The sequence below is a fragment of the Chiloscyllium plagiosum genome, unplaced genomic scaffold (genome assembly GCF_037043375.1).
Source record: "Chiloscyllium plagiosum isolate Xiang-an unplaced genomic scaffold, Cpla_swu_hap1 HiC_scaffold_15, whole genome shotgun sequence".
Taxonomy (NCBI): Eukaryota; Metazoa; Chordata; class Chondrichthyes; order Orectolobiformes; family Hemiscylliidae; genus Chiloscyllium; species Chiloscyllium plagiosum.
Window position 1 is genome coordinate 29,301,261 of NW_028270153.1, and position 25,696 is coordinate 29,326,956.

The following is a 25,696-nucleotide window of genomic DNA, read 5'->3' on the forward strand; positions in this document are numbered from 1 at the left end:
CAGAGCGCTGCGCCTTCCTGACGAAGCAGCAGCGCTCTGAAAGCTAGTGCTTCCAAATAAACCTGTTGGGACTATAACCTCGTGGAATGTGATTTTTAACTTTGTCCACCCCAGTCCAACACTGGCTCCTCCACATCATGAAAAGAAAGTGGATAATGGTGATATTTCCCTGTAACATTTCAAGTTGAAACAATTTAGCAGCACAACTCAGTTTATTAAATTTTCCTTTTAGTTTCAAAAATAGGATTCCAAAATGATTATTATATGAGAAAAGTATTGTAAAATTTCTCACAGTAGCAAGTTTCATCTCAATATTAAATACCAACGAAGAGTAGTTACCATTTCGCAAACAATAGATGTCATTTAAAAACAACTGAGACCAGATAATCACAATTTGAAATATTTTCTTAAAAAATGTGTGCTACATGGGAATAGATTAGTCAGTGCCATAACAACTCATGTAAACCAGTCATAGACCAAAGTTATTTTTAAAGTAACATACAAGTTTTGCGGAATAGATTCTGGCAATTGTAACAGGTGTAGCACAGCAGCATTGCTGCCTCAGCGCCAGGGACCCAGATTTGATTCCACCCTCAGATGACTGTGTTGAGTTTGCATGTTCTCCCCTTCTGCATGGGTTAGGTGCATTGGCCATGCTACATTGCTCATAATGACTAGGAATGAGCAGGTTAGGTGGAATAGTCATGGGAATTGCAGGATTACAGGGACTAATGTTTGGGGGGGGGGGGCATTGACTGTGAGTGAGAGTGTGAGAGAGAGAGTGTGTGAGAGAGAATGTGTGAGTGTGTGGAGTGAGTGAGAGATGTGGGCTGAATGCTCTTTGGAGGCTTTGGGCAGACTCAGATGTACAGCATGGAAACAGGCCTTTTGGTCCAACTCATCCATGCCGACTAGATGCCCTAATCTAATATAGTCCCATTCGCCAGCACTTGGCCCATATCCCTTGAAACCCTTCCTATTCACATATCCATCCAGATCCTTTCAAATGTTGTTACTTTACAGCTCCCTCTACTAGCACAGTCCATAAACGCACCACCGTCTGCATGAAAAAGGTACTCCTTAGGTCCCTTTTAAATCTTTCCCCACTCACCTTAAACCTATGCCCTCGAGTTCTGGACTCCCCCAACCAGGGGGAAGACTTTGTATACTTACCCTATCCATGCCAGTTATGATTTTATAAAACCTCTATAAAAGGTCACCCCTCAGCCTCCAATGCTCCAGGAAAAATTGCCCCAATCTATTCAGCCTCCCCCCATAACTCAAACTCTCCAAACCTGGCGACATCCTTGTAAACCTTTTCTGAACCCTTTCAGGTTTCACAACATCCTTCCGAAAGCAGGGAGAACAGAACTGCATACAATATTCCAAAACTGGCCTGACCAATCTCCTGTACAGCTGCAACATGACCTCCCAACTCCAGTACTCAATGCTCTGACCAATGAAGGAAAGCATTGAGTACTGGAGTTGGGAGGTCATGTTGCTCCACTTTCAAGGAGCAACATGACCTCCCAAGGAATATGAATCTACATTCCAAGGTCTCTTTGCTCAGCTACAATCCGCAGAACCTTACCACTAAGTGTATAAGTCCTGCTCTGATTTGCCTTTCCAAAAGGCAGGACCTTACAGTTATCTACATTAAACTCCATCTGCCACTCCTTGGTCCATTGATCATCTGATCAAGATTCCATTGTACTCATGATCTTCTTCATTGTCCACACCTCCAATTTTGGTGTCATCTGCAAACTTACTAACTATACCTATGTTCACATCCAAATCATTTATATAAATGACGAAAAGCAGTGGACCCAGCACTGATCCTTGTGGCACACCACTGATCACATGCCTCCAGTCTGAAAATCAACCCTCCACCACCACTTTGTGTTCTACATTCAAGCCAGTTATGTATCCAAATGGCTTGCTCTCCCTGTATTCCATGAGATCTAACCCATGCTAACCAGTCTACCATGAGGAAACTTGTCGAATGCCTAATTGAAGTCAAGATAGATCACACCCTCATCAATAGCGAGTTTTGAGAAGATTTGTAGCTCAGGTTGAGATTTTGGATGAAGGCTTGCTCGCTGAGCTGAAAGGTTCATTTCCAGACGTTTCGTTACCTTACTAGGTAACATCTTCAGCGGACCTCATGCGTGCAATGCTGAAAATTCCTGCTTTCTATGTTTGGGTTTCTTTGGGTTGGTGATGTCATTTCCTGTGGTGGAGTCACTTCCTATTCCTTTTCTCAGAGGGTGGTAGATGGGGGTCTAACTCGACGTGTTTGTTGATAAGAGTTCCGGTTGGAATACCATGCTTCTACAAATTCTCGTGCGTGTCTTTGTACGGCTTGTCCTCATATGCGGATGAGGAGGGACACCACTTCAACTGGGACAATACATCCATCCTAGGACAAGCCAAACAAAGACACGCACGAGAATTCCTAGAGGCATGGCATTCCAACCGGAACCCTATCAACAAACACGTCGAGTTAGACCCCATGTACCACCCCCTGAGAAAATGAATAGGAAGTGACATCACCACAGGAAATGACATCACCAACCCAAAAAACCCAAACAGAGAAAGCAGGCATTTTCAGCATTGCTTCACGTAAGGTTCACTGAAGATGTTACTTAGTAAGGTAACGTAACATCTGGAAATGAACCTTTCAGCTCAGCGAGCAAACCTACATCCAAATCCTCTACATTACTTCTTCAAAAAACTCAATCAGGTTTGTGAGACATGATTTCTCTAATCAGTCCTTGCCTTTCCAAACGAATGCAAGCCTTATCCTTCAGGATTCTCTCCAATAATTGCCCACCACCGATGTCAGGCTCACTGGTTTTTAGTTCCCTGGTGTTTCCTTACCACCTTTTTAAAATAGTAGCACCACAAGTGGAGTCGCAGGTAGATAGAATAGAGAAGGCGGCATTTGGTATGCTTTCTTTTATTGGTCAGCGCATGGAGTACAGGAGTTGGGAGGTCATGTTGCAGCTGTACAGGACATTGGTTAGGCCACTGTTGGAACAGTGTGCACAATTCTGGTCTCCTTCCTATCGGAAAGATGTTGCGAAACTTGAAAGGGTTCAGAAAAGATTCACAAGAATGTTGCCAGGGTTAGAGGATTTGAGCTATAGGAAGAGGCTGAACAGACTGGGGCTGTTTTCCCTGGAGCGTCAGAGGCTGAGGGGTGACGTTATAGAAGTTTACAAAATTATGAGAGGCATGGATAGGATAAATAGACAAAGTCTTTTCCCTGGGATGGGGGAGTCCAGAACTAGAGGGCATAGGTTTAGGGTGAGAGGGGAAAGATATAAAAGAGAGCCAAGGGACAACTTTTTCACGCAGAGGGTGATACATGTATGAAATGAACTGCCAGAGGAAGTGGTGGAAGCTTGTACAATTACAACATTTAAGAGGCATTTGGATGGGTATATGAATAGGAAGGATTTGGAGGGATATGGACCGTGTGCTGGCAGGTGGGACTAGATTGGTTTGGGATAACTGGTCAACATGGACAGGTTGGATCGAAGGGTCTGTTTTCATGCTGTATATCTCTATGACTCTAAATGCTAACAATAGAAAAAAATGCTACTTGGGCTATCCATTCACTGTTTTTCTCTACCTAGTTGGACCTCATATTAGATTGAGTATTGGATTAGCCATTTAAGGCAGTAAGGAAGTGAAGATGGGAAATTTAGTGCTATCTACATACACACGAATACAGTACTAACACAATGAAGAAGATCCAACACAGATCCTTTAGGGACTCCAAAGACAATACTGGGTAAATAACTCATTGCTCGAGATGTTCTGACCTTAACTGGATTAATAACAATGAAACCAAGCAAGAATATCTCCACTACAATAAGCAATGGAGAAAGTAGTTTGAAGAAGGATAGTGTCTAATTGAGTCAAAGGTTGCAGGGAATTTGAAGGAATAATACTCCATTAGAAACATACTGCCTTAAAGGAGGTCATTTATCACATGCCCTCTTTTCTCCCTATCGTCCTACAAATACCTTCCATTCAATCTGCTTTGAAAATTGCAACTAAATCTGTTCTTAACATTCTTTCAGGTAGCACACTGCAAATTGTAGTAATTCACTACATAAATTAATTTTTAACCGTGTAAAATTGGGCACAAGAATAGAATGTTGTTGACAGCCATTAGGTTTATTGTGTTGTATTTTCCAAACTAGTCTAAAATAGGGGTGTAATACTACCATCATTTAGTGCTGGATACAGTATAGCTCAAATGTGATCTGTATGAAAAAAGTAATCAACTAGATGGCAATCATGTGAGTATTCACAATAAAATTGAAGATGGGCAGAGTCAATAACAGAAATATTTAGGTGTTCTCTAAAATGGACTAAGAGATTGCCTAAACACAGTTAAGCAGCATTGAGTATCAACTAAATAAATGTTATTCTGTTAGTATGATTTGAACTCAACAACACCTGGCAATGCAACAGATTCAAACGATACTTAAAATTTATTCCTCAAAGCAGTTTTGCATTTTATTTAATTAATTCATTCTCAGAACGAGGATGCCAATGACTAGGTCAGTATTTATTGCACATCCCGGGGGGACAGTTTAGAGTCAATCATATTGCTGTGGTTCTCAAGTCACTGTAGTCCAGACCAGGTAAGACCAGGCATTAGTGAACCAGATAGGTTTTTTCCAACACTAGACAATGGTTTCATAGTTACCATTAGATTCGTAATTCCAGACTTTTTAAATTGAACTCAAACTCCACAACCTGCAATGGTGGGATTAGAACCTGGTTCCCAGAACATTTTCTGGATTAATGGTCCAGCGATAAGGCCACTAGGCCATCACCTCCCCTGTTTTATGAAAATTTATCCTGAAAGTAATATTATTCTATAAATTGGTCTTCAATTAAATGGTAGTATTAACTTTTTGAAAATTCCCAAAATGCATCAGGTAATACAAGTTACCTTCAAGTTGAAGTAATATGATCAAATACAAATCAAATGTTAACTATTGTCAGAATCAAAAGTCTGCAGCCAATAAAACCAGCCCACTGGCTCAGCACTAGTCAAAAACAGGCTTGTAACTATTTTAATTCCATTTTGTATACTTTGGAATTGCAACAACATTTCAAAAGTATTTAGATATGTACGGGTTTCTGCCCCATCAACATTATTCCAAATTCCCACTACCCTTTGGGTGAAAATATCTGTCCTCACATCCGCTCTATGCTCCTTAGCATTGATCCTTCCAAGACGAGAAAAGTTCCTGTCTACTAATTCTATGCCACTCAATTTTATACATGTTAATCATGTCATTTTTCACCACTCCCACATCCCTGTCAACTCTGCTCTGAAAACACTCCAGCACAAACAATATTCTAGTAAATCTCTCTGCATCCGCTTTAGTGCATTCCTCCTATAAAGTGGATTCCAGAATTGAGACAGTTTAATATCTACATGATGTAAAAATGTATTGGTATTCACAATATTAATACATTCAAAGTCGCAACTATTATTACACGTGAAATAAAAAACCGTAGAAAACCATTCGACCATTTAATACATACACCCTGCAGTTTCTCATAGGTACAAAACAACCAGCGTTTGCTCTTCAAAACTGATGGCACAAAAGTAAATGCAATTCTCTTCTCTCAGTACTACAAATACATTTTGTTTCTGGTGCTGAATTTCCAAATCTGTATTTCGAATAGGACAGAAATTGGAATAAAGTCTCCAACCTCCGGTTGCAAGAAAGGCCACTTGTAGACAATGAGGGGAGAGCACATTATTCCATTTGTTCCGCAGGAGTTAAACAAAACAAAAACAAACAGTCACAATATTTTTATTTAAAAACTGTCGTTTATGAAGAATCAAGACATCCCCAGCAAAAAATTGAGGCCACCGCCATGTTAGCCATGTGCATCATGACTGCTCTCTTACATTGGGAGTTCCTTCCCCCTGCGAGGTGGTGGAGACGGGAGCGGACAGGGGACCGAGGGGGGAGGGATCAGGCAAGGATTGACGTTCCCGACAGCCAATAGAGCCCGCCGTACCGCCGGCCAAGACGGTGGCTGCCAGCCAATGGGGTGGTGCCTGAGGCGCAGGCGGGGCGGGGAAGGGCACGGCGGGGACAGTATTGAGCAAACGGAACCATCCGTCTGTAAAGTACCAGCGCCCTACTTGACAGATAACCACACACAAAACAAAAAGGAAGCGGAGAAAAAAGTACCAAATAAAACTGAGACTCGGCATCGTTCACAGTAAATTAAACAATTAAAATGAAATACAAATGTAGCACCTGGGTATGGGGGAAGGGAGGTACTTGAAGCCTCCTTATATCATGAGCACCATCTTAAAACCTAAAGCAATTAAAAAAAGCTCCAACGTGAATAAAATCTCAGAATGAGAAATCGCATTTACTAAATAAATTAGTTTTCAAGAGTTATCAAAATGATCCGGCGAATTCTGTTCCTATGTGAAGTGCAAAAACAGGTTAAAAGACAAAAGAAAGGGCCCGACAGTTTCATTTACTGCCAATATTAACGAATACGCCGATGCAGGACAAACCCAACCCATAAAAAAGAACCCCATTTCAGTCCATCGCCAATGTACTCGGCCGTCAAAGTAGGCGGATCGCTCTCACCCAGCTTCGTTCCAACATTTTAAACAAAATGTTTGCAAGGAAACTCGTAAGCGGCGAGGCAATAATAACTGGAGTGCAGGGGGATTTTTCACTCACCGGCCGCGCCTCAAGATCGCTGTCTGTCCGTCCTCCTTCGCTGTCTTCCTTTTTTCTCACCGACCGGATCCGACGCTCGGACTCCCCTGCGAACGTGAAAGCCGCTAATTCAAACCCGTCCAGCGCGTAGCGGCTGACCGCTCGACGCACGCGACATCACGTGCTCTCGCCACTACGTCACGCGCAGCCGCAGCGACGTCGGGCGTCAACCGTCCGTTTCCCCGGCGGTCACTCCCATGTCATGGTAGCGTCTGTCAGGTGAGGGATGTTAATGTTAAGAGAAGCAGTCGGGGAAATACTAACTGCGCCACCGGCTTTTCCTGAGGGGTCGAGAATCTGTGGAGTTCAACACTCCACGGTGCGGTTGGGTAAATTTGTAGGAGCAAATCACTGCAGCTGCTGGAATCGGAACTGAAAATAAGAAAAAAAATTGTAACCAGTCGAAGGGGCTAGTTCTGGATGAGTAGATTTGGCGTAAGTGGTGCTTTTCAGGTGGCAAGGTGTTACAAATGGAGGCCCAAATGAATCAGTGCTGAGGCCTCAATTATTTATAATCTATATCAATGACTTGGACAAAAAGACTAGGTCCCTACGTTATGGAAACGTGCCATTCAGCCCATCAAGTCAATCCCATCCCGTCTAAAAAGCATCCCACCCAGATCTAGCCCCGCCCCTCACCTATCCCTGGGACCCAATCCACCAAACCTACCCATCTTTGGAGATGGTAAGGACTACAGATGCTGAAAGTTGAAGTCGCTAAAATGTGGAGCCGGAAGAGCACAGCAGGTCAGACAGCAGCGGAGGAACAGGAAAGTTGATGTTTCTGGTCAGTACCATATATCTTTGGACTGTGGGAGGAAACTGGAGGAAACACACACAGACAAAAGGAGAATGTGCAAAATCCACACAGTCACCCAATAGTGGAATCAAACCTAGGTCTCTGGTGCTATGAAGCAGCAGTGCTAACCACTGAGCTATTCTGCATGGTTGCTAAATTTATTAATGATAGAAAGATACATAAGCAAGTTTGCATGTTTTCCTGGTGTCTGCATGGGTTTACACCGGGTGCTCCATTTTGCTCTCTGTCAAAAAATGTGGAAGTTAGGTGGATTGGCCATGTGAAGTTACCCATATAATGTCCAGGTTACATGTGTCAGCCATGGGAAATGCAGGGTTATAGGGTAGGGAGGGTGGGAAAATTGTTCAGAGGGTTGATGTGGACTCATTTGACCGAATGGTATGTTTCCATACTGTTGGGATTCTGAGGATGTAATAAGATAGGAAGAGACTTTAAATCTGCTAAGAGCTATATATTGATTAAGTGTGTGACATATGTCTGGTACATTGAATATAATGTGGGAAAATCTGAACTTGTTTTTCTATTCTTTCTGTCAAAATGGACATTATAGCATTCATACAGTGAGATAGTATGGAACCCTGAGGTTTGAAGGAATCTGGTTATCCCTGTACATGAAGCACAAAAGTTTTAGGATGCAGGGACAAAAATGATTAAAAAGCAAATGGAACGTTGATATTTAATGCAGGGAGAATGGAATATAGAGAAATGTTTTGCTGCTCTTGTACAGAGCATTTGAGACTGCTTCTGGAGTGTTGTTACATTTTTGGTCTCCTTATTTAAGAAAGGACATAATTTCATTAGAAGCAGTTCAGAGAAGGTTTGTGCGACTGATTCCTGGGATTACTGGACTATTCTGTGAAGAAAGATTGGACAGGTTGGCTTATTTCCATTGTTGATAAGAATTAGAGGTGATTTTATTGAAACATAGATCCTGAGGGAATGTGGCGAGGGAAGATATTGAAAGACTGATTGTCCTTGTCAGAGAAACTTATGAAAGGTGATTGGAATTTTGACAAAGAATCAAAGGGTATTGGGGATGGCTGGAAAAATGGAATTGATGCCAAACTGTTCAATAATGATCGTACCAAAAGGTGAAGCATTACTGACGGTCTGAAATGCATTATCATGCTTCTAATTGGTATGTTCTTGTGTTTTCTTCACCTTATCCAATAATTTCAGATGCCAAAATCCAGCAAACACGTTACATCGACAATATTTAAATAACTCCTCAGAAAATGTTAATCGTTTGTCTTAGTCAAAGTTAAAAATGAATTTGTTAGCCATTTTGGCATTATACTGTAACTGTTTCAAAACTTGAAGAAAACTGACTTGCAGCAGGTAAAGCACTATTTCTGTGTCAAGTCACAAGAATCTATTTACTGTGCAGCATCTCATTGAAAGATCACGTGTCCTCTTCACATTTCAGACAGATGCAGCTAAACAAACCAAAAGATTTGATTTGCTGGAATTACACTTTCTACTTATACAGGACATTATTGAATGCCTACCTTCCCTCAGTCAAAAGATCAGAACTGTGATGTTTGCTGATGATTGCAAAATGTTAGCATCACTTGTAACTCCTTTGATATTGAAGCAGTCCTTGTCCCAATGTTTGGGTTGTAGCAGGTAATTTTTGTACCCTATAAATGTCAGGTAATGAACATTTCCAAAAAGACAGAATTAACCATTGCTCTTAATATTCAATGACATCTCCGTTGCTAATTCCTACTCCGAATGTTGAGCTGATGTGTGATGTGTTTGTGCCTTTTTTCTTGACATTAGTCATGGTACATTTATGTTGCACTGATGTTTCAGATTCATTGACCAGAATCTGAACACTACCAGCCATATAAATAGGAGAAAGTGAGGACTGCAGATGCTGGAGTTCAGAGCTGAAAATGTGTTGCTGGAAAAGCGCAGCAGGTCAGGCAGCATCCAAGGAGCAGTAGAATCGACGTTTCGGGCATGAGCCCTTCTTCAGGAATGAGGAGAGTGTGCCAAGCAGGCTAAGATAAAAGGTAGGGAGGAGGGACTTGGGGGAAGGGCGTTGGAAATGCGATGGATGGAAGGAGGTTAAGGTGAGGGTGATAGGCCGGAGTGGGGTGGGGGTGGAGAGGTCAGGAAGAAGATTGCAGGTTAGGAATGTGGTGTTGAGTTCGAGGGTTGGGACTGAGACAAGGTGGGGGGAGGGCAAATGAGGAAACTGGAGAAATATAAATACTGTGGCAACAAGAACAGGTTAAAGATTATGAGACCTGTAGTAAGTCATAGACATGTACAGCACGGAAACAGACCCTTTGGTCCAACTCATCTATGCCAACCAGATATCCTAAATTAATCTAGTCCCATTTGCCAGCACTTGGCCCTTATCCCTCTGAACCCTTCTTATTAATATACTCCTCCAAATGCCATTTAAATGTAATTGTACCAGCCTCCACTACTTCCTCTGGCAGCTCATTTCAAACACACTCTGCATGGAAAAGTTGCCCCTTAGGTCCCTTTTAAATCTTCCTCCTCTCACCTTAAACCTATGCCCTCTAGTTCTGGACCCACCCCCACCCCTGGGAAAATACCTTGTCTATTTATCCTATCCACACCCCCTCATGATTTTACAAAACCTCTATAAGGTCACCCCTCAGCCTCTGATGCTCCAGCGTATTCAGCCTCTCCCTTTATCTCAAACTCTCTAACTCTAGCAATGTCCTTGTAAATCTTTTCTGAACTGTGCACCACCTGCAAGTTTCCTCCCAGGCACTCACTATTCTGACATAAAACCATTCCTCTGTGTCAAAATCCTGAAACTCCCTTCTTAAAAGCATTGTGGGCCTATCTACAAGGCAATATATGCTAGCCCAATCAGGGATGACCACATCCCATGAATGAAAAAGAAAGGCTCTGCATGAATTATAGATTATTTGAAAATAAATGAATTCCATTCCTTGACTGTTTAGTTGATATATCACGTGTTTGTGCCTTTTTTCTTGACATTAGTCATGGTACATTTAAACTGCACTGATTTTTGTCATCTCTTTCGCTTCAATCTAAGTTATGTGTCAGGTGGCTGCATGAGGGTTATCCTCGTGTCACCTAAGCAGGTGGCAGGAACAAATACTGAAGGTTGCCAGAATGAAAGCTACATCTCAAGCCGAAGGGCCTGTTTCCACACTGTAAGTAAGTAAAGTAATCTAATCAATGTTAGGTTCTTTTCCAGAGTTTTCGCAAACAAGGTGCAAATTGCACATACCAACTTCTGCAAACAGTTGAAGTTTATTAAATCTTGTACAAGCAAGGTAACACCCTTTGACCCTCTTCGCAGTCATGCAAAGTTGAGTCAAAGTGAGGCAATGAACAAAGAAAACACATCCCCTTTGTACAGGTCAGTTGGCCATGCTTACAGATACTGACCTCTTCCCCCATAATCACATGCCACTTAAGACAACCCCCAGTTATTCAGACACGTTACCCCAGGTACAGTGGTAGGATGGGATCATCCTCTGAGATAATGCAAATGCCAATGTCCTAATCATGGGAAATTGTTATGCAGATGATTTCCTGACTCAGTGATTCTCCAAGACAGTGCAGGTGTAAGGTGTCGGAGCTTTGGGCAATGGCTCAAAAGCATTTCTGAATGGAAGACATTGAGTGATAGTTTAATTTGATAATAGTAGGAGAGTAGTAGCAAATGATGGTCTAATTGGGTTGTGGGTGATTCGCATTCTTGCATGAATGTCGTCCCCACCTACTTCCAGAATGTTCACTCAGTGCAGTTTAACTCTTTAATATTATATCAATGTCCAGAGAGATATTCCAATTTAATCATTTAACCTTGCATCAAGAGCACTTAAAGAGCAACTTATTATCCAGAGATTCCAAAACTATAAGTCAGAACCCCTACTGGGGTTGCAGAAATTCATTTGCTGGAGCAAATGTCCCCCTCCTTTGAAGCAGCAATGATGTCTGTGGAGAGACACTGCCCAGTCTGAAAATTCTAATGAGACAGCCCTGAACCCTTTGGATTGATACACCCAAACAGCAAGGGTTAGATGGTGAGCCCAAAATGTCCTTTGACATTAGAATCTGTTTTTAGCAGTGCAGGTTGCTTCTGTACTAGTGTGCCAGTAGTTACTCTTGACTGACGAGGGGATAAAGTGGAAGATTACAGCTGAACCAGGATGCTGAGTGATGGCTTCAAACTTTACTGTTTTTCTCTTCCTGTCCGTCTGATGTACAGGTTCCTTATCCCTGAATAGCAACACTTGATTCACCAGACACCAACGAGACAAAAGAGGGTGGAAAAGAAATGGAGATACTGAGTGAGAGAGAGAGTTGGGAAGAAGAGTTGGCTGACTGAGTGATTGAATGATGGTTGGGAAAAGGGAGTACTAAGTGAATGAGGGTTGGGAAGAGGAGTTTTTCTGTTTCAATTCATGGGACATTAGCAATTGCTCATCCTTAGTTGCCCTTGAGAAGGTCGTATTGAATTGACTTCTTCAATGGCTGCAGTTCTTTTGGTGTAAGTAGACACACAAAGCTGTTTGGGAGGGAGATCCCCGATTTTTGCCCACCCACAGTGAAGTTGGCATGCTGTCTGTATTGAAAACATAGCTTTTGGGATTATCTAATTTAATTCCTGAAATTAATATTACTGAACAAAAGTTCATGGACGATATTGTATCTGAAAAAAAATCATGTCTTGAAAGACAGACATTTTATTCTAAATCCCTCCCAAGAGGAAATATCTTTCCAAACTTCTAACCAGACCCCTAAAGATCTTATATTTCAATTAGATCACGTCTCATTTTTCTACAGTATTTTCTATTCAACCTGTTCGGATATGTTACAACACGACTCTGGGGCAGGTGAGACTTGAACCTGGACCTCCTGGTTTAACGGTAGGATCACTACCACTGTGCCAAAAGAGCTCCCTCAGTTTTCTAAACTTTAATGATATTAATATAATGAACAATCAATCTACCTTTCTTCATTAAATAAGCCGATCATCCTAAGAATAAGTCATAGAGTATATTTAGGCATCAGTTGGCCTTTTCAAATCTTAACCATCTCAAACAACTTATTAAAAGCAGACATAACAAAGGGAGGAAAATTATTTATTGTAAACAAACAAGCAGTGCTACAATTTGTACCTCAACCTCACATACAGGGGATACAGTTAAATCCTCTTTACCATATATTAAAGTGATAGGTATGCATGCCAAAACAAAATTTTTATACTGTCACATTTTCACAATGGAAACACTTTGTATATGTTTAAAACAAAAACCATTAAGATTTTTACATAAAGTAATCACAATTTTGAAGTGTTGTCATGTGAGTCATCACTAATGTTTTTTATAGGAAAGCTTACTTTGAAACAAACCATGAAACAGAAATGATTCCATGTACAGTAGCTGCACCATATATACTTTATATGTTGTAAACAGTGTTGACTTTAAATCAACCAAGTATGGAGAGATGAGTTCAAGTACAGTAAAATTAGTTCCACTGATATTTTTGTGTAGTTCACGGCTTAAAATGCACATGTTAATGTCCGCATAGGAGTTGCCAAAAAAGGGAATCTTAGTTTTTTAAAATATTAATGAAAAATATGGTGGACTGATTTAAAATATACAGTCACACTTTCTCTACATATTTTTCACTTGAACTGTCATGTTTTACCATTTAAAAATTATTTTTGTATATGCTAATTAGAATCACTTAAAAATGAAATGCAAGTGTTCAAGTGTTTGTTGCAATGCAATAGTGCTTCTGGATTCCATAAAGAGAGAACTCAAAATAGTATTCAGAATTGATCAGTAAGTGAGTGATGGTTCTTCACAGCTAATGCTTTGTGTTTAATTTTGCCCAACCTGATGGTTAACTTTATGATTGATGTTATTGATTCCAATAAAGACTTGAAATTTGGTCTTCTGAATGAGGTAAAGACCTTGCTGAGAGAATGATAAAATGTCCAGTTAATGCTGTTAGAAAATAAACATTGCTTGTCTTACAGGCCATTAGTGCAAGTTTCATTTAGCATTCTATTAATATGAGATGTTTTCTGTGAATTTTAGATATAATTTTAAGATGTAATTTGCAGATTATAAATACCATTCATGGCCTTTAACTCAGTGGAACAGGGTAGTCAAAATTACCACGAAATTAACAGAGAAGATTGAATACCACCACCTCAGCAATTCCTTGAACATTATTATTAATATTTTTTAAGTGGAATTTAAAAGGACAAGTAATGATCCTTACCAAAAATGCAATTTTAAAAAATATAAAATATTCAATTTGAAATGAATTCCACTAAAAAGAAGTCCATTAATTTAAATAAGCATATTATCCTCATTGAGTTAGGATATTGCTGTTTAAAGTTAACCTAAATGGCCAGAGAACTATTTTCCTTCACAGCTAATCCAAATCCTGTTCTTACTCATTATGTATGTATATTTCCAAAACATGTCAATAACAGGAACTTTGGCTGACTTTCTTCTAGTTAATCCTGGAATCTTGGGCTTAACTGTAACATTTCAGCAACTATAAACTAACTCAATACTGTTATTTGAATACAGTTCAAGCTAAACAATGATCTGATTTGTAGTTATCTTTGCCTGTGAGTGTCACCATAAATTAGCTGTTGTTAGCTCCATTTTGTTTTGGTTGCTGCAAAGGTTTGTTAATGGGAGGAAGGAAAACCTCAATAGATGCTGTTCAAGACAGAAATGTCTGTATGTACCTTTTACTAACTAATGTAATCATATTCCAGAAAAACAATAATTTTGTGATTGTTCTAAATGGTTAATTTTTTCCTTGCTAATTGTCTCCCTGTCTTATATTTATTAATAGTTCCTTTCTGAGGTATGATTCCATAGTACCTTGTCAAAGTGAGGCTCAGCAATGAATACTGGCAGGCTAAAGTTGCCATGCATAGAGGTGAGGATCATAGTTGAGCCTGATCCTGCGCTCATTCAACCAGCACACACATGCACAAGTCACTATATTGCAGTCAGGAAAACTAATTCAATACGAAGGATGTAATTTGTAATAGTGCAGACCTGTAAGTCTGCATGGCTAAGTTTCTCCCAGGATAAATTCAGTGAAATTTTCAGGGATCTATAGAGTTCTTTTCAGCACCTATTTTTGCAAATGTAATGCAAACATAACATACTTTTTATAGTAATTCTTTAGTGAAGTCAGTTATTTTTCTCATAAATTGTTATAAATTTAGGAGGGAGAATGTGCACAAAATAATTATTTCTATTAAATGCAGATTATCATTTAATAGGAGAGATTTTCATTTACTAAATGTTATAGCAATTGTTAAATGTTTGTAAAAGTGAACTGTGAAATGTAATGGAACTGAATTATAACTTGGTTTAAATTACATGTTAAATGTCTGTGCTACTGACTTAGCTAATGTTAATTTTGACCATTTTACATCCAAAGTTTAATCCCAGTCAAGATTATTATACAAAATTTAGCTGTTGATTTTTCTTTCAAAATCTATGAATAAAGCATTTGGTGATGATATTAGAATCCACAGTGCAAAGTCTCCCAAGCTTAGGTATTGAATTGGTATTAGATTTTGAAACCTTACAAATAGAGATTGAGAAGTGACAATTTTACACAGGTGATAGCAGAAGTGTGCTTTTAATGTTGGGATTAATACTGATTGTTGGAAAAAAAGTAAAAGGTACATTTTCCTGGGAAATGATCTTCTTATACTTAAAAAAAAAACCCTTAAATCTGTAACTAACTTGGAAATACTCCAAATTGGTCCTGGGTTCCTAAATTGGAAAATGATCCCATTTCCAACACACTCTCATCTCACTGTGAAGCACAAAATTTCACAAAAAGAAAGGAAAAAAAAATCTAGAACAAATGTCCTAGTTGAAGTCAGTAAAAGACCAATGTGATATTGCTTAAGAAAATACTAAATCGGCTTGTCTTTGCAATTTAATAATGTGTGATTGTACTGGATTAGAATGATAAGATTCACATAACCAGCTATGATACCTCACATTGTGAGTTATTTACTTTGGTATATTGTTGATAGGAAGTTTGGAGCAAAGCTGTGATGCTTCTCAACAAGAGGAAGAAAGAAACTGGAGGCTAAAAATCTTATCAGATATCTCAATAACAGTTTTGTCTGAGGCAAGAAAGCGAGTCCCATAAATAATTCTGTGCATGCACAGCAAAAAAAATAGATAAGGTATTGAGTTTAAAACATAAAATGTAACATTGTATTTTACTTGCTCTCATTGAATTTAAAAAAATACCTTAAGTATGACGTTAGTACAATCTTTGTATGATCACAGTCCATTTTTAGCTCCAAACATTTTTAAAGATACATATGGAGCAGGAAAAAAAAAACCACATCACCAACAAGACATATGAACTGACTCTCAGACTATAAGTTTGACTGAATACTTGTGATAAGACGTTTCACCATAGCTTTGGACATCCTCCATGTTTCAACTGCTTTGATTTAAACTTATACAGTTTTCCATCTTTATTTTTTTTTTGCTCATTTATACATTTGTAGCCCTTGCTAAAGTACAAAACATTTAAAAAATTAAACATTATATCATGATTATTCACTGACTACATACATAAACAGGTTACAGAAAGAAAATACACTTGTCAGAAATGTAAGTAACTATATACTAAAATACTGCTTAAACAGAACATCAACTTCAACATTTTTGAACAATGGTTTTTAACTACACCATGTTATTTTTATGACAATCGTTTCATGTTTTACTATTCACCTACCAAAATTCAGCTACAGGTATGTATTATATAACAATAAAATACTATTTTAGGTTGTAAGTTGAAAATCTAAAAGGTAGACAATAGCACCATTAAGACTTCAAAGCCCTTAAAATCCCATAAAATAAGTCACTACAAAGTACACTAGAAAACTCCACAGCTAAAAGTAACAATTGTCTTTTCTTTGTATAAAAGATGAGATTACAAAAGCTAAAACAACTATGGTAGGTGCGTTTGGTACCTACTCTGTCCTGAGTTGTGACTGTGAATAATGGCCACAGTATCATAAATGTACAGCATGCAACCTTCACAATAATGCCTTTCAAATTTCTTGTATCACAGTATACTAATATGTTAAAACTAGTCTGAATTTGTTTTACGACTGATCATTCTTTGTAAAAGCACCATTATATTCCTGAAAGGCATCATACTGTATCATTCACAGGCAAAGTAATCCTTCAGTGGTGCAAATAGGTGGCGAATGACAGGCACACTCCATGACCTTCCAAGAAGTTTTTGTCGGGCTCCTCGTCCCATGTTGGACACATCTGTGTAATGTACTGGGAAGCCAAAGATCCTGCAAGTCAAGAGTCAAACAGCATTAAAAGTTTCTGTTGAAAACATGGAAAAAATACTTGTTTTACTGAAATAAATGTGGAATTAGAAAGATTATCTTCTCAAAACTGCTGTGTCAATAGACCAGGTGTTATTTACCCAATCATGTCAATTCTACTTAATTAGCCTGAATATTTCACACCCAGCAACAACATTTTGCATTTAAATAAATTTATATTTTCAAGGAAGAAAAACAACTCAAGATACAACAGGTGGATTATCAACATAGCAATGGATTTTGTTTTGACATTGAAGGCTGCATTTTATGGGACATGTGGGCTTATTGTTCAACCCCACAGAAGTTCACTCATACCAAAAACACCTGCCCTGGAGCCATACCTTGCTGCTGGGTCAATTGTTTAAAAGTAGTTGGAAATCCTGACCATGGTTCTCACTTGTTGATCCAATTGGGTTACAGCCTCATCCTTTTCCAGCAAACCAGCACTTGGTAAAGGCTACTGTTAGGACCACAGGAAGGAACCCGAAGTTCATCATAGTTGACAGGGAAAGGTAAGTTCTAATATATTAGGGCAGATAGGGAGCTGGGTGGTGGGCTGGATTCTGTCAACAGGATGTGGAGAAAGAAGCAGGGTGAGTTGACCCATGTACAGACAGCACTCCTGATTTGTGTGCAGCCTTTTTCTTTGCCTTTCCTCATGCAGACTATTATAAATAGTTCCTGAACTCCTGCTCATGTCAACCCTATTGTAGCATGGGAAGCTTATTTATTGGGCCACCAGGTTTGGTATTTAAATATGCCAGGTGGTCTTTCATTTGCTTGTGGAGTGTGGGTATTGCTGACTAAGCTAGCATTTATTGCTTGTCCCTGATTGCCCTGAGAAGCTGGTGGTAAGCTGCCTTTTTGTACTACTGCAATCTGATTTTGGTGCCAGCCTACATACCTGGTATGTTATGGGATCAACAGGAAGGTGTGAGCTTTCATAAAATTTGGCACAGAGATTCGTAAAGCTGTTGGGCAAAGTAGTAGGTTTTAATAAGCATTTTATAGAATCAGACAGAAGTTTAGGGAAAAAATACCAAAGCTACAATAATAGATTTCAGCCATTTGCCCAGAGGAAATTGAGGTTTGAGGTCAAATTTCAGATTGATCCCAATCTATAAACTTTTTTCGGGGAGACAGTGGCAGAGTGGTAGTGCCGCTGGATTAGTATTCTAGACATGAATACTCGAGGTACATGGGTTCAAATTCCACCATAGCAGCTGGTGGAATTTAAATGCAATAATTAAAATCTGGAATTGAGGCTATTCATTACTAATGGTGTCATTGATTGTTCCAAATACTAATTTCGTTCACTCATACCTTTAACTTGGTCTGGCAGTGTGGTTGACACAACTGCCTTCTAAAATAACTTTTAGTTTTCACTGTTTATTTACAAATTATTAGATTTTGATGCTTAAGCAAATAAACTGGTTATTATTATCACATTTACAGATCACTTTGAAGTAAATTAAAACTACTCAGCAACAAATTTGCTACTATAGCTTGAAAAATGAGTCTTATGAGATTGCTGTTTGTTTTTTAGAAACAAAACAGAAAACCAACAGTTTCATTTTTGCCCCAATGTTAAAGAGTTAGTGTAGATGCAGAGATTAACAATAATAAGCTGTGTATTTCCACCCATCTCTTATTTACTTTTCCGAACTATAGGCCCACATTTCTAGGGCCTGTGATGCCATGTTTGGAGATTGATGTGACAGTAAAATTGGAAGCGCTGAAAAAGAGGAAGCGCTTCGGTCAGTCTCTGATGGTCTCCCATTGGTGGCTTGGACTTGCATTGGATGGCTGCACACTGGCATTTTCAACTGGCAAAGCAGCAGGTTAGGGGTCTACCAGCTTCAAAAATTGTGCCACTGGTGTAATGACAACAATATGTGTTCTGTATCATCTACCCAGTGAGGTTTCTTCTTCAAGGACGGAATAAAATGCTTCCCAAACTTTTCCTCACTGTGATCCCACATAGAGGCTTGAAAATAGTCATAACCCATCAGTGATAGCTTTAAGAGTAGGGTAGCAAGGCTGTGAGAGAGGTAACATGTTAGAAAAGGAGCTCAGTTAGAAATTGGTTGGAGCTCCATCAGACCCCAAAATTTCAACTTGCAACTCCACTTGGGATCCTGACCCCACTTGGGAAGTCCTGATCTAACAGCTTCTCTCCTAATAACTTGAAAAATGTCTCCACAAGCACTGCCAAGTTGAAGCTCTTACAGTTGTCAACTGGCTCAATCTTCCTATTACTGTGGAAATTATGTCAACTCCGACAATGTGCTCCCTGTAAAGACTGATTCTATCCACTATCATGTATAGGGAATGCCTGCACTTAAATTACTAGAATAGATTTTCATGTGCTACATACAAACAACTCGAATGTTTGCGCTGATCTTGTAATCATTTGTATACCTGTATTAAAAGGCAAAATTGAACCCTTCATCTTGGGAATCACAGTCAGAGGAGATAACTTAAAAACTATCATTTAATTTGACCATTTTGTTAATTTGTTTTTGGGAGGAGTTTAGACACGTTGTATAACTTGTACTAGGCCTATTTATTTTTCAGCTTCAAGCAGTTGTGTTAAAATGCTAGTGGGGGAGGAATGCCTCAACGCTTGGTAACATTCCACTAACAACAACTATGAACAATCATTTGGTTTTGGACAATTAAGGTTTAATTTCCAGATGATTACACACAGTTGAGTTTTTGCTCATTTACATTTCAAAGCTCTGCATAAACTAGATATTGGTTGATAATGAAATAATGGTGAAATAGATTCAAAATTGAGATTTGATAACAAAACAACTGGTCTTTTTCTAAAACTTTTGTAATCCAATCATAATCAAAAAAGACGCACTGGTTATTCCATGCTCAGTTGAACAATTCTATATAAATAGAAACACTTTCAATAATTACACAATATGCACATTAGATATTACAATTCAGTAATAAAACTGCCTAGGTCTCAATATTTTATACACTTCCATTAAATCTCTTGACCTGCTCTGTTCTAAAGAAAGCAACTTTAGCCAATCTAAGAACAAAGGACTGGAGAATCTCAACATATTTGACAATATCTATGGAGAGAGAAAAAGAGCGAATATTCGGAATTCAATCCAACTCCTCTTCAATTAAAGATGGCTGATATAGAGTGCAGTAGTTTGATCACAATGGGACCATTCTTTAAAGGTTGGAACATGACTTTAGATGTTGATATAACTCCCCAGAGTCTGGCCACCATTAACAAGGCACAAATCAGAAGTGTGGTGGAAATTTTGACATATGTTTGGATGGGTGCAGCTCCAACAAAACCGAACAAGCTCCACATCATCCAGAACACAGCAGTCTGCTTGACTGGAAACGCCTTTAACATTCATTCCCTTCACCACCTATGCAAAGTGGCTGAACTGGGGATCAGCTAACTTAATTGGGTGGACTGCTGGTTTGTCATTCACAGTAATGCCAACAGTGCAGGTTCAAATTCTATATTGGCTGAGGTCACCATAAAAGGTCTCACCTTCTCAACCTCCCCTCGCCTTGGCATTAGTAAACTACAGGTTAAACTCACCACCTGTTGTGTCTGTGTGTGTGTCTCTCTCTCTCTCTCCAATGATAGATCTGCCCTCCTGTTCTCTGGAACTTTGGTGACTTTATCTTTAATGGAAGGTATGCAGCAGTGCATACCTTCTTCAAAATGGATGTTGCAACAATTCACCAAAAGCCCTGAATAGCACCTTCCAAACTCACAACTTCCACCATATGAAAGAATGATCCCCTCCAAGACAGACACTATCCTATATTGCTGTTCTTTCACCGTCACTGGTTCAAATCCTGGAACTTGTTTCCTAACAGCACTGTGGGTATACCTCCACATTTGCAGCTTACTATGGCCTCCACAACAGAAATTAGGGATGTGTAATAGGTGCTGGCCTAGCCAGAAATACCCACATACAATGAACAAATATTTTTAAAATCACTCAAACATTTAAGTTTTTTTAATGTTTGTCAAATAATGGTTCAGCAGGATTTATTAGAGATTCAAAAACCGAGCAAAAGGTTTTACAATTGTATTATGTTTTAAATAGGCTATGCAATCACTTGCATATAGTACTCTCATGAACGAATTCATAAAAGCAATGAGGGATAAATTCAGGGAATGTAGATGAACGAATAGATAGTCAGGCAGGTAAACTGCAAGGCACCTTGAATGGAACAGGAGGGCTAGGAATCACATGGGCTAAATGATCACATGGGCGCTGAAAGGGACTTGGGAAAGCAAGGCCTTGTAGCATGAGCAAGCAGATCGGTTAACAGAGATTTGGATTGAAGCATTTGAATTTAGCAAGTAAACTACTCAGCTGAATGGATTAACATTTAGCAATCATGTCCACATTCCATAGAGCTATTTGTAGCCTGTTTCAACCTGCCCACAATCAGCTGTAAACCATTCTTGCCTGCATCTTCTTTACCTTTTCTCATCACCTATTTTCAGATTTTGTACTGCACTTGGCAAAAGTATTTGTGATGGTATAGTTGACAATAAAAATACCTAATTAAAAAGAGCATCAGATGATGAGAACACTGGATGAAGTTGTTGGATTTTCATTGAGGGAAGTGGATGAGACATAAGAGGAGGAGTTGGTTACGGGTCTGGGCAAATTGAAAGTGAGTACCTTCATGGCAGACAAAAATGCTGTTAAACAGGTCAGAAATAACTTCAGGTGGATCAAAGCAGACAATGAATCTTTCAGAATTTGACGACAAGCAACTCTGAATAGGAGACAGGCAGATCAGAGAGTGAAGAATTGCAGCTGATTTAGGTCAGACTTTAGAATAGCTGAGTTGATGTGGGTTCCTTTAAAGCAAAACTAGATGTGCTGTTGTAACTTTAGAAAATTCAGGGAAAATCAAGGGGATTTATAACTGGCATGGATAGCTGCCAATTGGGAGGAACAAAATTATTTAAGGGGGCAAAACTAACAATGGCATCCCAGCAGTTGGATCTCTCATAAAGCACTTAAAAGTTAGTCGGAAGGCTCACAAAACTGAAGAGAAAACTTTTATCGGTATTCTAGTACATTGTATACGCATATCTATGTAAGAAAATTCATTTTATTTTTGAGTTTAATTTTTTGGAGATTTCTGATAATAACTTACTTTATCTGTGAAATAAAAATTAAAGATCAAGCTGAAAAAACTTCCTAAAATTATTTGTGACTTGATCACCCCCTACTATTCAGTATTCACATCACTGAGTTTCAGTGAAGACTCAATGGGTGAACCTCTTATCTTGAATTAGAAGGTTGTAATTCAAGTTCCACTCCAGAGCCCTGCACACAAATATCTAGGCTAGCATTCTAGTGTTAGTGCAACACTCACGGTACTATCAGCTTCCTGTAAAATAAGTTGTTAAACTGAGGCTCTGTACTTTTTATTGAAGAGGAGCAGCAGAGTTATCTCTGGTGCCCTGGAAAATAATTATTTATCAATCAAAGTCTTTTTAGCACAACACTGACTATCCTTTAAAAGTACTTCACTAGACTATCCTTTAAAAGTACTTCACTAGAGATAAAGCATTTTGGGATGTCCTTAGCTCATGAAATGTAGTATATAAATGCAAGTTTTCCACTTCATTTCTTTCTTGGTAATATGTCCTTTGAGGTTTTTCTTGTTCATCCTTGCCTCATCCCTCTCTTAGTTCTTCTTTTGTTTCTGGGCATCTATGGTATGTTTTATTTTATCATGCATTGTGTTATAGTTTAATTTTGCATTTCTTTTTTGTCTTCTTAACTGTATATTGTACCTCTTTCCTAAACTCAACTGGATCACTCGAAAAATACAGAAGAGATTTCCAATTAAGGCACTAGTTGGAAGAATGCATCTAACAGGCAAGACTGAGCAGACTACAGCTCTTTTCACAAAAGAAAAAAAAGCAGGCTTGTTACAGAGACCTTTACAACTGTAGTGGTTTAATGTGTAGAAGCTGTTTCCATTTCTTAGCAAATCCAGAAAAAGGTTAAATATAAGATAGCATTTACAGATCATATAAAAGAACTTGAAGACATTTCTTGACATAAATCATATTTGCCACATGTTTGAAAATAGCACTGACAGGGAGGCCTGATGCATACATGGCTGTTAAAACAATAAAGAACTTTGACAAAGGATAGAAAAAAGATTATTACAGTTCAACAAGACTCCTGTGGAGTGTAAACATAAATACTGACCAATTGTATAATGCAATGCCATTGATTCTAAGAGAAATATATGTTGTCAGTCCAGGAATGATAGGTATCAAAAAATTACACAAATTTATCACTCAGTTTCCTATTGCTATTAATTTGTTTTTAGTGGCCATTCACTGAATACAAAACTTTTTGATATGCTTATATTTACATATAATTAATCAACCAGATATTTGATAAGATCGATTCATTTATTGCCCTTCCTAGTGGAAGGTGGGTCTTGAAATATAATGATGCAGGATCATTTTACAAATGCACCAAAATATCAAAAACTTTCAGTATAGCATATTTTCATCTAAAAGTACATTACTTGGCAAATATTGAGATGCTGGAAGAGGCATTCAGGATCCATATCTAAAATAGGTACAAAAGAGTCTAATTAACCCTTCCACATCCTACTCTTATCCAACAAGTTTACTCCAAATGCATAGGTGTTTGGACAGCATCATTCAGTAAAACAAGGCATGTGTGAAGCTTAACCCTGGCTATATCAACAATCCACTGATCCAAAGTTCATGTATTCAACCCTAGAAGGGAGGCCATGTGCAATGGTGGGCTGGGTGAAAGGCCTACCTGAGCATTCTAGCACTATTGAAGTCTTTTTTTTAAAAAACAATAAAGCAAAATGGCCCACAAGCCCTCCTCACCCTATACATCCATTCACCCTCACATACTCCCACACCAACTCACCATCTCATGTCCCCATCTGCCTCCCGTGGCCTTTGATACCCTCCATGCCAACCTATGTCCCTGGACCCATCCATGACCCCTCATATATTCCCATATGCTAGCATCTGTCCCTTTACCATGGCAACTTATAACCTTCATGTCATGTAATGCCTTCCTATGCTAAGTGCATGCCAGTTTATGCAAAACCAATCCCACTACCCTTCGTTCTTAGTCCGGTATGCTAACTCACCCAGTATTTAGGAGAAAGTGAGTATAGCACATGCTGGAGATCAGAGACAAGAGTGTGGTGCTGGAAAAGCACAGCAGGTCAGGCAGCATCCGAGAAGCAGGGGTATCGACGTTTTGGGCAAAAACCCTTTATCAGGAATGGAGAATCGATGTTTCGGGCATAAGCCCTACATCAGGATTCACTCTGTACCCTTCACCCAATATTCAGTATTGGTAAACCTCAGGACCTATGCTGAGATAAAATAAAATTCACTAATGAAAGAACCATCTCATTGATAAAAATCAAACTACTTTTAACTTCCATTAATTTTTATTGAACCTCATTGTTCCACTTCAAATGACTTAGAACCACTTAAGGAGGGAGCTGCCATTGTGAATTGACAGGCATCTCACTGTGCAAATGGAAGTTTGTGAAATCAGCTATGAAATACCAAATTTGTATCAATAACCCCATGCTTATATCAACATACAAAGTAAAGTAGAAAGTAAAATGACCTAAAGAGAGAGCTCAGAAGAGCCAGGAGGAGACATGAGAAGTTGTTGGCAGATAGGATCAGGGTAAACCCTAAGACTTTCTATAGGTATTTAAGGAATAAAAGAATGACGAGAGTAAATTAGGGCCAATCAAGGATAGTAGTGGGAAGTTGTGTGTGTAGTCAGAGGAGATAGGGGAAGCACTAAATGAATATTTTTCGACAGTATTCACTCTAGAAAACGACAATGTTGTCGAGGAGAATACTGAGATACAGGCTACTAGACTAGGTGGGATTGAGGTTCACAAGGAAGAGGTATTAGAAATCCTGCAGAGTGTGAAAATAGATAAGTCCCCTGGGCCAGATGGGATTTATCTTAGGATCCTCTGGGAAGCCAGGGAGGAGATTGCCAAGCCTTTGGCATTGATCTTTAAATCGTCATTGTCTACAGGAATAGTGCCAGAAGACTGGAGGATAGCAAATGTGGTTCCCCTGTTCAAGAAGGGGAGTAGAGACAACCCTGGTAATTATAGACCAGTGAGCCTTACTTCAGTTGTTGGTAAAGTGTTGTAAAAGGTTAGAAGAGATAGGATTTATAATCATCTAGAGAAGAATAATTTGATTAGGGATAGTCAGTTTTGTGAAGGGTAGGTCGTGCCTCACAAACCTTATTGAGTTCTTTGAGAAGGTGACCAAACAGGTAGATGAGAGCAAACCGGTTGATGTGGTGTATATGGATTTCAGCAAGGCGTTCGATAAGGTTCCCCTCAGTTGACTATTGTACAAAATGCGGAGGAATGGGACTGTGCGAGATATAGCAGTTTGGCTCAGTAATTGGCTTGCTGAAAGAAGACAGAGAGTGGTGGTTGATGGGAAATGTTCATCCTGGAGTCCAGTTACTAGTGGTATACCGCAAGGGTCAGTGTTGGGTCCACTGCTGTTCGTCATTTTTATAAACTACCTGGATGAGGGCGTAGAAGGGTGGGTTAGTAAATTTGCAGACGACACTAAGGTCAGTGGAGTTGTGGATAGTGACGAAGGATGTTGTAGGT

At 39.1% G+C, this 25,696-nt stretch overlaps 2 protein-coding genes and 1 long non-coding RNA gene across 9 annotated transcripts in view; 1 reads left to right on the top strand and 2 right to left on the bottom strand.

Annotated features, from left to right (window-relative positions):
• LOC122560173 (microtubule-associated protein RP/EB family member 1-like) overlaps positions 1–6,883 on the bottom strand; it is a 79,546-nt gene extending 72,663 nt beyond the window's left edge. The window contains exon 1 of one of the 2 annotated variants that reach the window (XM_043710547.2): positions 6,750–6,883. The gene's annotated coding sequence lies outside the window, so the exon portion shown is untranslated. The remainder of the gene's footprint in view (positions 1–6,749) is intronic. The other variant, XM_087994839.1, reaches the window with a different exon arrangement.
• A 59-nt stretch (positions 6,884–6,942) lies between these two features.
• LOC122560175 (uncharacterized) lies at positions 6,943–17,053 on the top strand. 3 transcript variants are annotated; one of them, XR_015759557.1, is made up of 5 exons: positions 6,943–7,007; positions 9,424–9,626; positions 10,655–10,775; positions 14,458–14,544; positions 16,829–17,053. It is a non-coding gene; the product is annotated as an uncharacterized LOC122560175 (long non-coding RNA). The 3 variants fall into 3 exon arrangements; XR_015759558.1 differs by lacking the exon at positions 6,943–7,007 and adding an exon at positions 7,016–7,575 and having other exon boundaries at positions 10,655–10,779; XR_015759556.1 differs by lacking the exon at positions 6,943–7,007 and adding an exon at positions 7,016–7,575.
• Positions 12,701–25,696, bottom strand: part of LOC122560172 (DNA (cytosine-5)-methyltransferase 3B) — a 290,151-nt gene continuing 277,155 nt past the window's right edge. For 3 of the 4 annotated variants that reach the window (XM_087994836.1, XM_043710531.2, XM_043710530.2), the window contains one exon: positions 12,701–16,960. In XM_087994836.1, coding sequence (XP_087850962.1) covers positions 16,819–16,960 — 142 coding nt within the window. In that variant the 3' untranslated portion in view covers positions 12,701–16,818. The remainder of the gene's footprint in view (positions 16,961–25,696) is intronic. The other variant, XR_015759555.1, reaches the window with a different exon arrangement.